Source organism: Apium graveolens, chromosome 6 (genome assembly GCF_009905375.1).
Source record: "Apium graveolens cultivar Ventura chromosome 6, ASM990537v1, whole genome shotgun sequence".
In the NCBI taxonomy this organism is placed as follows: Eukaryota; Viridiplantae; Streptophyta; class Magnoliopsida; order Apiales; family Apiaceae; genus Apium; species Apium graveolens.
Genome location: NC_133652.1, coordinates 63,471,400 through 63,485,924, shown reverse-complemented (window position 1 = coordinate 63,485,924; position 14,525 = coordinate 63,471,400). Strand labels below are relative to the sequence as shown.

Below are 14,525 nucleotides of genomic sequence, written 5' to 3'. Positions count from 1 at the left end.
TAAGGCGAACGTCCCTAAACCCTAGATTAAATTAGGTTTTAGACTTTAAGGTTTAGGACCTTTACTTTTAACCCTAAGCCCTAAATTGATTTATGTTTTATTAATTATTTTTAATATTTTTAAAATTCAAAAGAAGATTGGTGAATTCTAAAATATTAAAAATTGTTAAATTAGACGTGTTCTTTATTTAAATTTTCTAATATTTCTAAAATTCAAAAAGGAACTATTGAACCCTTACAAATTAAAAATTATAAATTAGGGTATTCTTTTAAATTTTAGAAATATTAATTTAAAAATAAATATTAAAAATATAACATTAAATAGTATTTCCGACCCAAAATCGACGCATCATAAGAACCTCAAAAGTTAAAAAAACAAAAAGTATCGTAAATGTTTCTTGAAGTAACGTTTGTGGTATTAATTTTTTTTTAAGAAAAAATAATCAAAACACTATATTGTGTAGCATTTTTTTTCCAAATCATGTAATATGATGAATTAACATTTTTAACCATAATTTATATAAATGATATTTTAAACCAATTTTTCAGTTTTCACGTGTTCTGCACATATTTGAAAATCTTATGATGACGTATTTATGCTATCTTGTGCTTGTGCAATATAAATTTGATTTACTAAATTTTAATTCACCATTAAAAAAATAGATTCCAGCTCACGGATAATATTTCATTGCTGACGTGGAAAAGACTTGACAAACAAAATGCTAGAAAAATTCCCTTACGCTCACTACTTTGCACAGGACTATAAATACCAAAATAAAAATAAGGGGGACACACAGGGGACACAATTGTTCGAGAGAAGAGAAGATCGGAGCTTCTTCCTTAGGCATTTCTCAATTCTAGGGTTTCGGAGCTCATTAATCTCTTTCTTCGTCGATTGTATGTTTCGATCCCTCTCTCTCTCGCTCGCTCGCTCTCTCTCTCTCTCTCTCTCTCTCTCTCTCTCTCTCTCTCTCTCTCTCTCTCTCTCTCTATCTCTCCCTCTCCCCCCCCTCTCTCCCTCCCTCTCTCACATACGCCCTCATTTGATCTACGTGTACATATTGTTTTTTAAATGCGGTTTTAATTCGATCATTCATGTATGTTTATGCACGTCATATCATCTTAATTAAATCGGTTGGTTGATATTAATGTTATTCGTTGATTAAACTATTATTTATGTTTTGTTATTTTTTGTAATTGATGAAGCTGACATGTACTCTAGGGTTTGCGATATTTGATTGTAGAATATTATGGTGGATGAATTTTATATTCAATTGTTTGGATGCGTTTTTGTTTTAATTGATTCAATTTTAATTGATTCGATTTGAATTATCGAATCTAGTTGTACCGAGTTCTGTTGTATTTATTATTGTAGTTGTGTTGCGTGTGTTATTTGGATCTGGATGCCTTATTCGGCCTAGCTAGTCTGTTTTGGACCGCGATAGGTTACCAATTCTGTAATGATCTTACGGGCGGAGTCGTAAATAGAGAAACTTTAGGTGATTGAATTTATGATCCTGTGTAGCTAGTTATGATTTCTTGGTTATGGAAAATGTTCATTACATTTAGTCATATCTGAAATATGTAGCACACAATAATGTAAAATCTAAGTTTTAAACATCCAGATGAAACACATTTTTACTGAATTTAAGAGCAATTCTGCGTCTGTTAAACTATATTCAGGCACTTTGGGAAGTAATGTATTAATGCTTTATTCATTTCGCTTCATTGTATACATGCATATTATTTTTTTTGCAATGAATCCAGTTTTTAACTGGATGTTTCTTGTTTGTTCTACTAAAGGTGATATAAACCAAATAGGTTGGGAATTCTAACGATGTGTATTGATAAAATGACCTTTCTCACATTTATAAAACTAAGGTTAAGATCTACCTTTTCACTGTGTGCGACATTTATAGAATTTTCTGATTGCTTAAGTTGTATTAAACAGAGGAAATTATGATTCTGTAATTGTTTGTTACTTTGAATTACATCTATTAGTCATGGTAGTGTACAGACCATATATAGTGAATACTCGATTAAATTCAGATATTCAAATGGATCACTCTGTCACAAAATGAGCAATGTTGACCTTGTTGAGTAAAATGTGTGGCACTGAGGCACATTTAAGTGCAGTCACTTTAATCGATATTGATTATGAGAATATCAATCAATTATGTGCTTGTCCATTGTATTGTTTCAGTAATTCAATTGTAATGAACACTTATATTTCTAATATATTTGTTTAATGTCACAGTTAGAATGTCTTAGCAGATTCAGATTAATCCTATGTCAATAGTCTGAAAGTGAACTTCTGACGCAAAAACTTTTTTCATTCTAAACATTTTACAACTTTTAAGCCATACTTATTGATTGAAATCGATTTACAGTGATCTGTTAATGAACTGAGGCAATGAAGGGAGGAACATCTTCTTTGAATCCATATGCAGCATCATACATTCCCCTCTCCAGGAGAGGGATCTCTGATGGAAAGGATTTTGAAATGAATGCTTCCAAGAGTGGAGATGAGGGACCACAACCTGCGAGTGGTGCAACAAATAGCCAGTACCAAAAGGCCCCTCAAAGCTACAATGTCTATGGTACCATCTCTGAGGATTCTAAGTTGAAGGGCCAAACTGTTTATGATAGCTATGGCTCATCCTCACTCTACCCTGATGAGATGACAGAGAAGCATAAGTTGGACGATGATAGTGACATGGATTTGACATACCTTCAGATGACATTTCCTGGTGTATCCGATGAATCTCTGTCTGATGTCTATTTGATAAACAAAGGTGACTTGGATGCCACAGTTGACATGCTAAATCAACTTGAGGTAATTTGTGATTCTATCTCTTCGAAACTCTATATAATTCGTTCAAGTCCTTGCTCAAAAGATTTAGCTCTATGTAATCCCTGTCTAATATATATTTGGCTTGTTACCAGTGTTTATTGGATATGCTAATTGCCTATATAGTTTGTTTTCATTTTATGTTTCTTGATAAATGGAATACACGAATCATTTGATTTAAGCTGGGAAATATACAGTGGGGAGAGAACCTGGAATATTTGATGCTTGACGTGATGCGATGAAAATCTGAAGTTATAGATTGTAAAAGTGAGTAGAATTTAACAAACACGACTAGCAAAAAGAGTCTGATAGAGTCTCTCTGATCTCTTTGACATCTTCTCCTAAATTCTTAGTTCTGAGAATCTTTACCTGAACCAGACAATTGTTACTCAATATTGGCCTAAAGTTGCTAACTAGATCAAATAGGCTGCAGAGGCCTGTCACCTAATTAATTGACATCTTCTTTTAAATTCTTAGTTCAGTAATTTTTTACCTTGATAATATTTCAAGGTAACTTATTTCTACCCAGACACATACACACTGTACCATGATTGTCGCATTTGAATATGGTTCGATTGAATCAGACCTGTGGTAGCTGCAGAAATGATTACGATGTTCTGTCTCTTCTTTAGTGTAGTTTATAGTTGCACACCTCAGTTCTTGAACACTAAACTTCTGCGACAGCTGAAAAATGCTTTTGCAAGCCTATGTAGTTCTGAGTATTCTCGCCCTTGTGAAAAGTTGTCATTTTTTTAAAAACTATTAGTAAAGTGTATATATATATTCTCCTGGTTCTATGTTTTATTAGTTATTTGCATTATCATTATTTGAATCCATTATTTGTTCAGAATTAATTCCCTTTCCTTTTTTTTGTCCTGATTAGTGTAATTTTTTTCCTATGCAAATATATAATGGAAGCGAACTACAAAAGCTTGCTTTTTTACTTATCAAAATGGCATCAAATATAGGTCCCAATTTTTAATATATTGGAGTAAAGTGTGTCTTGAGGTGTCAAAGAATTTGTAAGTGCTACCCTCCTCTAAATGCATGTTATATATGAGATATAAGTTTAAATGGATTTACCTTATTATCACCGCTAATATTATGGCGCACTAGTGAAAGAATATAACATATGTTTTATGCTTATTTTTATTGTAGTAGGCATGGGGATATATATTACCTTAAAAAAGATAGATATATAAATGAATCTGTATATTACTGATTGGCTTACTTCACAGCTATACCCAGTAGATTATTCTGAAAATCTGCCAGACACTTTGGACATTGGTGATGTAGCAGAATCCGGGTCTTCAAGCTACAATCTGAAGAATGTGTCGAAGGGTGAAGTTGGAGGTTCCTCATCTGGTGGTACTCAGCCTCTTTCAAGCTAGTTCAGTATGCATACAACAATACAGTAAATGTTCCGCTGTCCTCCCATTTCTGTGGATAACAAATTGTGAATTTACTTCCAAAGTTGGTTTTGCGTGCATGCAGTCCTTTGTTATGTATGTACAGGTTGGTTGGAGCTCTGCTTGTACTTTTTAAATGCATTTGGGACCTTCCAGAAAAATATATAATTGTAGATGCAAAAATGTTATAAATCACTAAAAGAACAACTTGGTGATGTGAAAAACAGTATCATCAAAATCAAATACAGGAAGTTTTTGAACATGCAGTTATGGTGTTACCTCAAATGGTGATTTAGAAGACAAATATATCTTTTCTAATATGTAAATTAGTAACTAGTTGGTAGTAACTAGTATGAATTGACTTGGCGCTCGTAGTTGATATTAGATCTTAAAATCACAGAATGGCTTAGCATGCTTAGCGAAATTATGCTGATTTAGTTCTAAAAACATGTAGTTATAGTTTAAACAGGTTGCTTTGTAATATAATCTTCCTTTCTGGCAAAAAAAAAAGGTAATATAATCTCCCTTCCGCAGCCGGGCTCCAAAAAAAATATATATTTAACCAGCGCTTCGAGCTAACCAAGTAAAAATTCAAGTGAAATATAAGTAGTTGTATTTTTTATTGTTTAACCAGGCATTTAGAGTAAATTTTCTATCCAAAATAGCGTTTGATTACAAAATATTGCTTGCTCAAAAGTTGTCTTGATAAGAAAAAACTCAATTTTGTAAATTTTGAGGAAAGCAAATCCAAGAACTTCCCTGAAAATCATATAAATTTTTAATCAACAATGGCAGTAGCCTAATAACTTTCACCTGATTTGTAAAAAAAAATATGAATTCGTTTTTAATTCGAAAAAAAAAAATATCATACGGTTACTAAGCAATTTTCAGTTTTGGTCAAGTTGTATTAACGACTATGTTGCCAAACCAAGCCTTTAAAGTTAACAGGACTGAGGCCGGCCTCATCTCCTCAATGTATACATTATACACAGCATAGCAATCATCACGCCCAAGTATAATAATTTAAACATCATCTCATTATTTACAATTAAATTTGTAATATAAAGACGGTAACCTCAGACAAAACCGGGTAGCTTGACGAATACCTTCATTTCAGTTCACTTCTTCCATTGAGGCAGCCTCTGAATCACTACCTGTTACCAGCATCAATAACAACTTTAAATTTGGCATAATTGATGAAATGCTACAGATATACAAATCTGATATCATATTTCATTTGACGATTTTTCAATAACCTCTCTCTGTTTCACATGTGTAAAGATGTTATTCAGAACATCGTTTTAAGATGCTCTCGTAGAAAGTTGTAGAGTCATGAGGGAAACAAATAAAACCATCAAAGAATCATCCATATATATGCGCAACTCAACTAATTTTGGGCACCAAAATCAACGGACATTTTTATTTTCATTCTACAAGCACTCGAGGATTCTATACAATATCTCAATTCAGAATTTGTTAACTTGTGTAACCCAAGTAAATTATAACCCTCACATTCAAAAAGTTCATAAGCATGATTTGAACAAAAGATAACATATCTAATCATAACGCACCTTTCCAGAATTTTCTTTATTTCCAACAATAGTTTGGCAAGCCAATCTCCACGACTCTGGTTTCTAAACAGCAGAAAACAAGAATAATAAGTAACTTACTAGTTGTTAATTCTTTAGAGATAAGCTCTCTAAGCCCAAAGTAACAAAATAATTTGAGTTTTATGTCATTTTTGTAAACTCATTTGAATTCAAAAAATAGACACCAAAAAATTTTAGCATCACTAGATTCCCCTACCATTTTGTCTACTCTACTGTGTAAATCTTTCATCAGACAACATCCTCAAACTGAATGTTTTTAGTTTCCTACTATCTGACTGGATGTATTACACATTGATGTAGTAGCTTAACAAACGAGTGCGTTAAAGCAAAATGATATCAAATTAGAAATGCACGAGAAGGATGACACGTCCCATGCCTTCTTTAGATACTTCAGTTCTGCATTTGTTCTTTCACTTAAAAGATCCTTTCCATCAATAACCTGAACAGGGAGAAAATAAATAGATTACAAATTACTACATAGAGAGATTAACATTCTATGCGAATCCCATGACCCAAGTACTTATTTTTGTGTAAATTAATAAGAAAAATGCTACTCATTTTCGAGAGAGGGAGTATGCACTCGTATTCAAAAGGTCAAACGAGAGAGCCTTTTTTATAAATATATAATACTTCAATCTTGTCTCAACTAATTGCTAGAGAAAAAAGCAGATCAAAACAAAGATTAACGTTTATTGTCATGACGACATATTACTAATTTGATTTTCGCTTTAATTGAATGATATAAAACAACCACTGTTCCGGGAATAAACTTTCTATGGTAAAATCGCAAACAAAAATGAAGTTGGTGTATATCCAGTTTATAATTCATATACTCATAATAAATAAGTAGAAGGCTGAACTTTGTGAGAGGTTTGAGAAAAAGCTCGTGTCTGAGTGATTCTCCATGAGGCTTGACAGTCCTACATGGTTGAGCAATGTATATTTGTTATCGGAGAATTCAGAGCTCTCTATTGTTAGTTGCATATTGTATCACTGCAAAGAGGACCCCGGAGCGATTTATTTGTTCTAATATCTAGGCTAGGAGATTAGCATAGGATTGAACCTTAAGTTTTTTTTTAAAAAAATAGAAGAGAAATGTGCTTGATGGTGCAGCTTTTAAATATCCAAGTAGCATTTATTAGAGTTTTCGTACTCAAATTACTTGTCTTAGTTGCAGGCATAGTCATCAACAAGCTTGAAATTGCATAACCATATACTTTCTTTTGGCTTCCAACCTTGCTTGTCATAATCACTGTTTATAGGTTGTCAAATATTTGGTTCTGTAAATGTAATTCAATTGTCTGTTAAACCTCAATGGACCACATTTAACTACCACTAAAATTTTACTAATTTTATTCCAGTATGTAACAATTTGGGTCTAAGTCTCTACAAGGCCACCCTGCACTGTAACTTCTCAAACAATAATTTTATGTTTACAAGTCACAAAGAGGTAAAACCAAACATTTATTCTACTGTCTTATATCTTCTTCATAATTATGCAGCCTACATGTTTGACGCTTATAAAAGTAGTATAAGAAAGACGATTTTCATATCTTACCTCTACAATGCATGTTCCGCAACTTCCACCCCCACCACAATTCATCAGCTTTCCCTATAAAGAGCAAAAATGAGGAATTCAATTTCATTTTGTAAGCCAGGAATAGAATGGAAGATAGATGCCATTTCAATAAATCATTACCCTAAAAAGCATTCACAAAGGTTCCAGACATAATATCCCCTAACTGATCAGGCACAATGTGCCTTAAAAAACCTTTGACTACAAACCCACAAATCCAATAATAGTTCTATACAAATATTGAAAACAAATAATACAAGATAAGAGAATTTGAACACATAAAGAAGTCTGAATTTATTCACTAAAGATATTTCAACTCCTTTTTTCCAAGTGAAGTGAAGGCCTAAATTTTTGATTCACTGCTTTCACAGGAATACTCTATTAATTGAAGCATAACTCCCATAACTCATCCTCCTGTTTCACAGGTAAATCTGAGACAGTTGGGTCAAAACATCTCATATCAAGTTAACAATTCTCGCAAAACTTAAAAGTGTCACAAGTTGGACCTAAAGCTGTTGAAGAGTATAAAATCATGTTGGGGTCAACCGGGTACTTAACAAGAAATAATGTGATGTTATGCTTACACATTAATAGAAAGATAGTACAAAATGTAGTAGAGACAACAAGAAGAGTGGGGTTAGCATGGGGATATATAATTGAAGTAGAAGGAGTAGAAAGGGAGCATACATAAGCAGCATAAAGCTCAAGTTTGTTATCCTCCATAATGCTTCTCAAAACTTTCTCTCCACTCAATTCTCTAACTTTATCTACTGGATAGTTACCATCCCCTCCTGCTTTTGGCTATTCATATATCATATTTTTTATACACACAAACACATAAGAATAGTATATATTAAAATACATAAATGATCAAGAAAAGTGAGTTGTTAAAAAGATAAAGAACTTACCCCTATGAACTCAAGCTCAATGATGGGTTTTTCTTCAACAGGCTGTGGTGAACTTGTGGCCAAAGTGATTGTTAACTGTCTTTTGCGGTGATCAAGTGTATTGGGTTTCTGCCGGTTTTGATATCCGGCGAACTCCGGTGGTTGTCGGAGAGTCATCAAAGTGAAATTCAAGGTTGCCATTGTGCACACCGTGCTTACCACACAATTATTTCTGGTGGCACTTGTTTGTATATTAAACCCAACTAATAAACAAATATGGGTTGTACAATCATGTTATCCCACACATCGTTTTCCAGGATTTAAAAAAAATTTACTCGGTCTGCGCTTATTATACGCTTATCCCGTGTATATTATACACGGAACGGGTAAAGACAGAAATACCCTTAAAAGTCTTCCGCTATTAATAACCATAGAAGTCCTGTTATCAGTTTAACTTCAAAAACGAACCCGTTTTACGGTTATTAAATCATATACAAACTCAGTTCAAATTAATGGCTATTGGTGACGATTTTCTGGCGATTACAGTACGACACAACCCGATTCCATCCTTTTTCATCGATTTCACCCACGTTTCTCCTGCTAGGTTTGTAATTTCATTGTAATTATGTTTTTTCCGGTTTTTAGGGTTAGGGTTCATGAAAATCAAATTTTGTTCCGTTTATGTGTATTTTCATTCGTTTTGTGTGTATAAATATAATTTGTATGTATAATTAAACTCTAATGGGTTCAATTTGGTTAAATAGGATTATAATGTATGTATATATATGTGTACATATACAATTTGTGTGTATTTTGTTCCGCGAATATTGTATGTTTGCATATACGTTTTGCTCGTATATTATGTCGATTAAGTTTACTGTAGTTATATGTGAGGTGTTGATCGGTGGCGCAACATTGTGTGTCTCAAATGTATGTGTTGAATTTTGTGACTGTTTGCGTACGATTACGTGGTAATAGTTTCTGGAAATTTGACATTCGATGCAAAATGTGTAGCATTTTGTTATTAAGAGTTGTGTGAGTGTTTTTATATGAGTGTAGGTATTTTAACTATTTTAGAGTATCAACTAAATTGTAATAGGTTGTGCAATTGTGTGTGTGTGTATGCAGATAGTATGTGCTTGCCTGCTGGTCCTTGACTGTAGTTGAGGTATCTAATGATGTTTACTGGATTATAGAATGACATGTTACCGGATTGATTGTAGGGGATATATGTTGTTTTTCCAATGATGTTTACTGAATTATGGAATGTCATGTTAGGTTTTACGTTAACTATATTGCGTGTATTTGATGAGTTGTATGTGGTCCAACTTTTATTCTTATATTGAGCTTTCATTGTTCTAGTTGTTTTCGGAAGCATTATGAAATTGTTTTGGTACATGTGAATGTGATTATACGGTCAATTTTGAATGTGGAATGTCTAATTGAAGTATCTAACTTTAAATTGTATGTATATTGTTTCAGGATGGATAACATATTGCCAGGTCCCGTTAGTCATGCCGTTATCTTTGATAACGAGTATCATGTGAGTTCGGATGTTTGGGAGGGACATGAGCGGGGTCCTTTGGAGTGTTATTGTGGGAACATGAATATGCGTAGTTGGATTTTGTCTGATGATCAGAAGGACTTGTTGCATAACCTTGGTGTTGGTGTGTTTGCAAATCCGATTGTGGTTTTGCAGAATGATGCGAGGCCTGTCACGACACTTGTGGAGAGGTGGCGTATCGAGACCAACACAGTGACTCTGGAGGATGTTGGCCATATCTTGGATTTACCGGTTGTTGGACTTCCGATAGTTGGCGACGGTCTTGAGAGTGGCTTGGGGTACTTTGAGACATTGGTTTGAGCCGTTGGATGAAGAGGATGTGAAGGTGGCATGGGCCAGAGCCGACATTTAGTACACATGGTTGTATCAGAGATATGGGAGGGCTGATTTGGGTCCTGATCTGAGGAGGATAGCTATCCACACACAGGTATATTTGCACATGGTTTTTGGTTCCGTTCTGTTTCCTTCCAGTAGTAGGAATGTGGTGCACGCGGGGTACATTAGACACATCCGCTTTCTTAGGGGTGTGCATACATGGCCCTGGGGTTCTGTAGTTCTTTCATATTTATACAGGGGGCTCGAGAATGCAGTACAGAAGGGGGAGAAAAAGGATTGCTTGTTGTACGTGGTTGTTGCAGTTGTGGGCATATGGGCGGTTCTTGATTAGGAGACCTCTTCATGATCCTACCAGGGATTCATATCCAGTTGCTGAGTTCTGGGCTAGGTCGGTTGATGAGGTGTTTTCAGAGGAGGAGGAGGAGGAGGAGGAGGTGGCGGAGGAGGAGCCTAAGGGGAAGAAGAAGGAAAAGGGGAAGGAGGTGAAAGTGAAGCAAGTGAAGGGGAAGGAGGTTAGGGGGAAGAAGGTGACGGGGGTGAATGAGGTTAGGGGTAAGGGTAGGGGAATGAGAGGGAAGGGTAAGGTGCAGGCTGGTGTTGTTCATGATGATGTTATGGATGAGGATGTTCCTGGGACTGGGATTGTTGTTAAGAGGAAATGGGCTACCGGTAGGCGTGATAGTATATTGACGTCTCATCATAGTTTGCCACATTATAGAGGTGAGTTTGATGGAGTTGCAGCTGATATTGTGGCGTGGACGCCATATGCCCACTTTCATGAGGTGGAGGAGGATTCAATTAGGGATCATGACATATCTACTGAGAATTGGGAGGCTTATTTCTTTGGTCTTTCCAGGGTTCCACTGCTATGTTATGATGTTGTTGAGTATCAGCATTCTGATAGGGTGATGAGACAGTTCAGGTTCAGACAGGGTATCCCACGATCACCGGTTAAAATGACAGAGTATATGAAGCCTATGATTCCGTTCAATCCCTATGACTGGAGGGGTATATCGTTTGCTGAGATTGGTTAGTGGACCCATTTCAGTCATCACCCGGAGGTTGTAGTGGCTCAGCTGCCAGACTCAGTTGATGACACAGGCTATATGCAGTAGTACTCAGGCATTGCACGTATGTGTGTGGGGAAGCCACACCCAGTGCCAGAGCCACAGTACAGCACCCGAGAGTTATTTAACAAATCACATGCATTTAACCTTTTAAGTTTGTTATAATTGTTTTCCCACGTACTCCCATATTTTTTATAATTATTTCCTCTATTGCATTATAGTAGCATTTGATTATATGCCACAAATGTCTTTTTAGATAAAGAAGGGTTTGGAATGTCTTCATGTTATGGATACCAGCATTCCTCCTGAGTATGAACAGGAGTTTGGGAGGATTTCCCCTGTGTTTGTGGAGCCGTACTGTCGATTCATGCAGGATGTTAGAGGTCCGACATATAAGACTCCATTATTCCAGCATGTTCAGCTATCTCCTGAGGCGATGAGGCCTATAGTTGGAGGGAGTCTAGAGCCCTATGTCATTGACATGACACAGCCGTCTCAGCAGGTGTCACAGGCCCCTACACAAGCATTTGTATTTGCATCAGTGTCGTCGTCTTCGAGGGCTGAGAAGATGGATATCCGCCGCCCTTTGGAAGAGAAATGGGAGATAAATAAGAGGCTAAAGCGGGAGATGATGGAGGCTATTAGGAGGGATTGGGGATGGAGAGGTTTTCCCGTGAGTTCTCCAATTAAACATGATCTTATGTGGACCTTGACACAGATGTTATGCAGAGTTTGCAACCCAAATGATGGCTAGATGATAGGATCATATATGCTTACATGGTATAATATTTAACCTTCTTTCATTTATGTTGTTCTTTTTATTTCTTTTTGAAATTTTATATTTAACAATTGTTGTGTGATAACCTGATTCTTGTAGTGGTTGTTGCGTGATCGTGAGGAAGCCATATCTACAGCGCGGGTGTATCCGAGGATGCCTTCATACTATTTTATGGATCCACTTTTTATGGATTTGGCGAAGAAAGTGGACTACGAAAAACCCTATTCTGCGAAGGTCGTGCATTTTTTTCTTACTTGGGCGAGTTGTAGGATAGGTCCACCAATTGACCAGGTGGACTACATATTTGTTCCCGCGAACGTGAATAAGAATCATTGGATTCTCATGGTATTTTCTGTGAAGGAATGGGGCGTGATGGTACTTGATCCTATGAACTACAACGCTAAATATCCCGAAGAAGAAGAGTGTGTGGTAATAGTTCCTCGAGCCAACTTGTTTCGTAATTTTAAAAGTTTTCTTTATTACTTTCATCAAGTAATGTTGTTTTTTGTTGTGTGTTAGGTTGGAGTTGTTGCATGTATGCTTTGTTATGTTGGTAAGAATCGAAATATCCCAAATCAAGAGCCTTTAGTCCATGTCTGGGATGCAATGCCTAAACAAGATAACAACTTAGATTGCGGTGTGCACGTGTGTAAGTATATGGACTACACCTTACAAGGATATGACCTCGCTAAAGTGCGTTGGGATGCCTCGGACGTGGAGATCTTTCGTTATAGTATTGCCAAGGAGCTTCAAAGAGGGATGGCTAAACCCATACCAATGCATCGCATGAGACAAATGATGGAGAGGGTTGCCAGGAAGAGTAGCAGTTAGGTCATTCGTCTAGTTGTGTAGTTTAGTTGAACTTGTGTAGTTAGTTGACCTTGTGTACTTTACTTGAACTTATTTTCTTCCATTCGAACATCCTCACGTACCTTTCATTTGGTTTAATTACAAGTGACACTTGTTTTGTTTATATCGGTCATTTATCGACCGTGTCCCTTTGCTGTCCCCTTTTAGCCTTTTTTTTGTTTCTTTTCTTTATTGATTTGTATATATAATGGTCCCCTTCAACTTGTGTGCAAATTTTAAAGGGTTTGGAGAACCTTCAAATTTTTAGGTTTTGAAAACTTTTGACGATTTGGGCCATATTTGGAGGGGTGCCTAATTTTGGCGATTTTCTTTTGAATTTTTACAGGCTTGTTGTTGTTATAATATTGTTATGATGTTGAACTGTTGTTGGTATCCTACGAAACAGGTGGGAATGTGCCTTACAAATGGCACATTTCAAAAAAAAATGTATGTGCCTTCCGCAAAAAATATACGCGGAAGGGTTGATGCTTTCCGTAGTTATTTTACGCGGAAAGGACGGTAAGTTTTTCAAAAAAATTACCCTTTTTTTCTTTGAAATCTGTAAGAAAATGATATATTTCAACTCTATGAACTGCATTATGGTATAAAATATTGATTAGAACATCGTTGCTTATGACTTTCAAAATTTAACCAATATTTTACTATAATGACGAACATTTGGTCATTTTGCCAACTTTGCATGTGAATTCCCATGCATGACAAGCATAAATATCACAAAATAAATGTGCATTACACTTCATATCACATAAATAAAGTTATGTTTCGACATAGTAAGTTCTCAAGTAATGGATCAATGACAAATTAGAAATTACATAATCGTCACAATTCAAATCCAAATAAGTGCATAAAATGTCTAGTTTGACAACATTACATCAAAATACAACAAAATACTTAAGCAAATGGAATTCTAGTACGAGCTACCCTAACTAACTAAATATCTCTAAAAAGTTAGAGAAGCCACCCGATAGTGGGTGCGTGGAGACCCCGGGAGGGGCGTCGGTTCTCACAATGCATGTCACCCAATAGAGCACAATAACATAACCTTCACGGAGCACACCTTCAGTGACTTCAGCATGGGTTTCATGATCATTCCATATGGTGACGATAATGGTACTCGACCCATCGTAGAGAGTGAATTTGCACCATGGTGCACGCCTCCAAACCCATGCGATGGTATCGTCACCACGTAGGGGGATACCAAACCCTTGACGTGTTCAATTTGTATTTGGTCCCGAGTGGCACCCTCACGAGGCTTCAACTTACGTATGTCCGTAATCCTATCACATTCCACAAGTTTACCGCCATCCCATTCGGATAGTCTCCATGGGCCATCGAGGGAGTCCTTATCCAAGTTTAAAACGGGGAGAAAGCAAGGTGGCATATTGCCCCACACTCTTTCAAACTTGCAAGAAAGGGTTAACCAATGGCATGCTTTGGCCTAAACAATTGAACGATATGTCTCTTCTTCGGGAGGGTGCAACTTCGGGTCTTCTTCCTCCACTTGGGGATGTACTTTGTTAAACCGTGTTAGTTCCTCGGTCCATTCACGAGCGATTACATCCAACTCGCTAAATATTG

The 14,525-nt window shown here is 36.1% G+C and overlaps 2 protein-coding genes across 2 annotated transcripts; one reads left to right on the top strand and one right to left on the bottom strand.

Annotated features, from left to right (window-relative positions):
* The first annotated feature begins 758 nt into the window (after nt 1-758).
* Nucleotides 759-4,525, top strand: LOC141668271 (polyadenylate-binding protein-interacting protein 6-like). Its single transcript, XM_074475077.1, has 3 exons — nt 759-896; nt 2,390-2,835; nt 4,089-4,525. The coding sequence occupies exons 2-3, from the start codon at nt 2,413-2,415 to the stop codon at nt 4,239-4,241; spliced, it is 576 nt and encodes a 191-aa protein (XP_074331178.1). The 5' UTR covers nt 759-896; nt 2,390-2,412; the 3' UTR covers nt 4,242-4,525.
* A 651-nt stretch (nt 4,526-5,176) lies between these two features.
* On the bottom strand, nt 5,177-8,603 carry LOC141668531 (photosynthetic NDH subunit of subcomplex B 3, chloroplastic). Its single transcript, XM_074475434.1, has 6 exons — nt 8,354-8,603; nt 8,133-8,246; nt 7,428-7,481; nt 6,246-6,308; nt 5,831-5,893; nt 5,177-5,413 (listed from the first exon to the last, which is right to left on the bottom strand). Exons 1-6 carry the CDS (start codon nt 8,531-8,533, stop codon nt 5,378-5,380), a joined length of 510 nt encoding a protein of 169 aa, XP_074331535.1. The 5' UTR covers nt 8,534-8,603; the 3' UTR covers nt 5,177-5,377.
* Nucleotides 8,604-14,525: the final 5,922 nt, after the last annotated feature.

What these genes read in the sequence shown, in the direction of transcription:
- LOC141668271 (XM_074475077.1), top strand. Translation starts at nt 2,413, where the DNA reads ATGAAGGGAGGAACATCTTCTTTGAATCCATATGCAGCATCATACATT. An exon ending in ACATGCTAAATCAACTTGAG is followed by an intron (nt 2,836 to 4,088) that starts GTAATTTGTGAT and finishes CTTACTTCACAG; the next exon opens with CTATACCCAGTAGATTATTC.
- LOC141668531 (XM_074475434.1), bottom strand. Translation starts at nt 8,533, where the DNA reads ATGGCAACCTTGAATTTCACTTTGATGACTCTCCGACAACCACCGGAG. An exon ending in TTGAGCTTGAGTTCATAGGG is followed by an intron (nt 8,247 to 8,353) that starts GTAAGTTCTTTA and finishes ATATATGAATAG; the next exon opens with CCAAAAGCAGGAGGGGATGG. An exon ending in AACTGAAGTATCTAAAGAAG is followed by an intron (nt 5,894 to 6,245) that starts GCATGGGACGTG and finishes TCTGCTGTTTAG; the next exon opens with AAACCAGAGTCGTGGAGATT.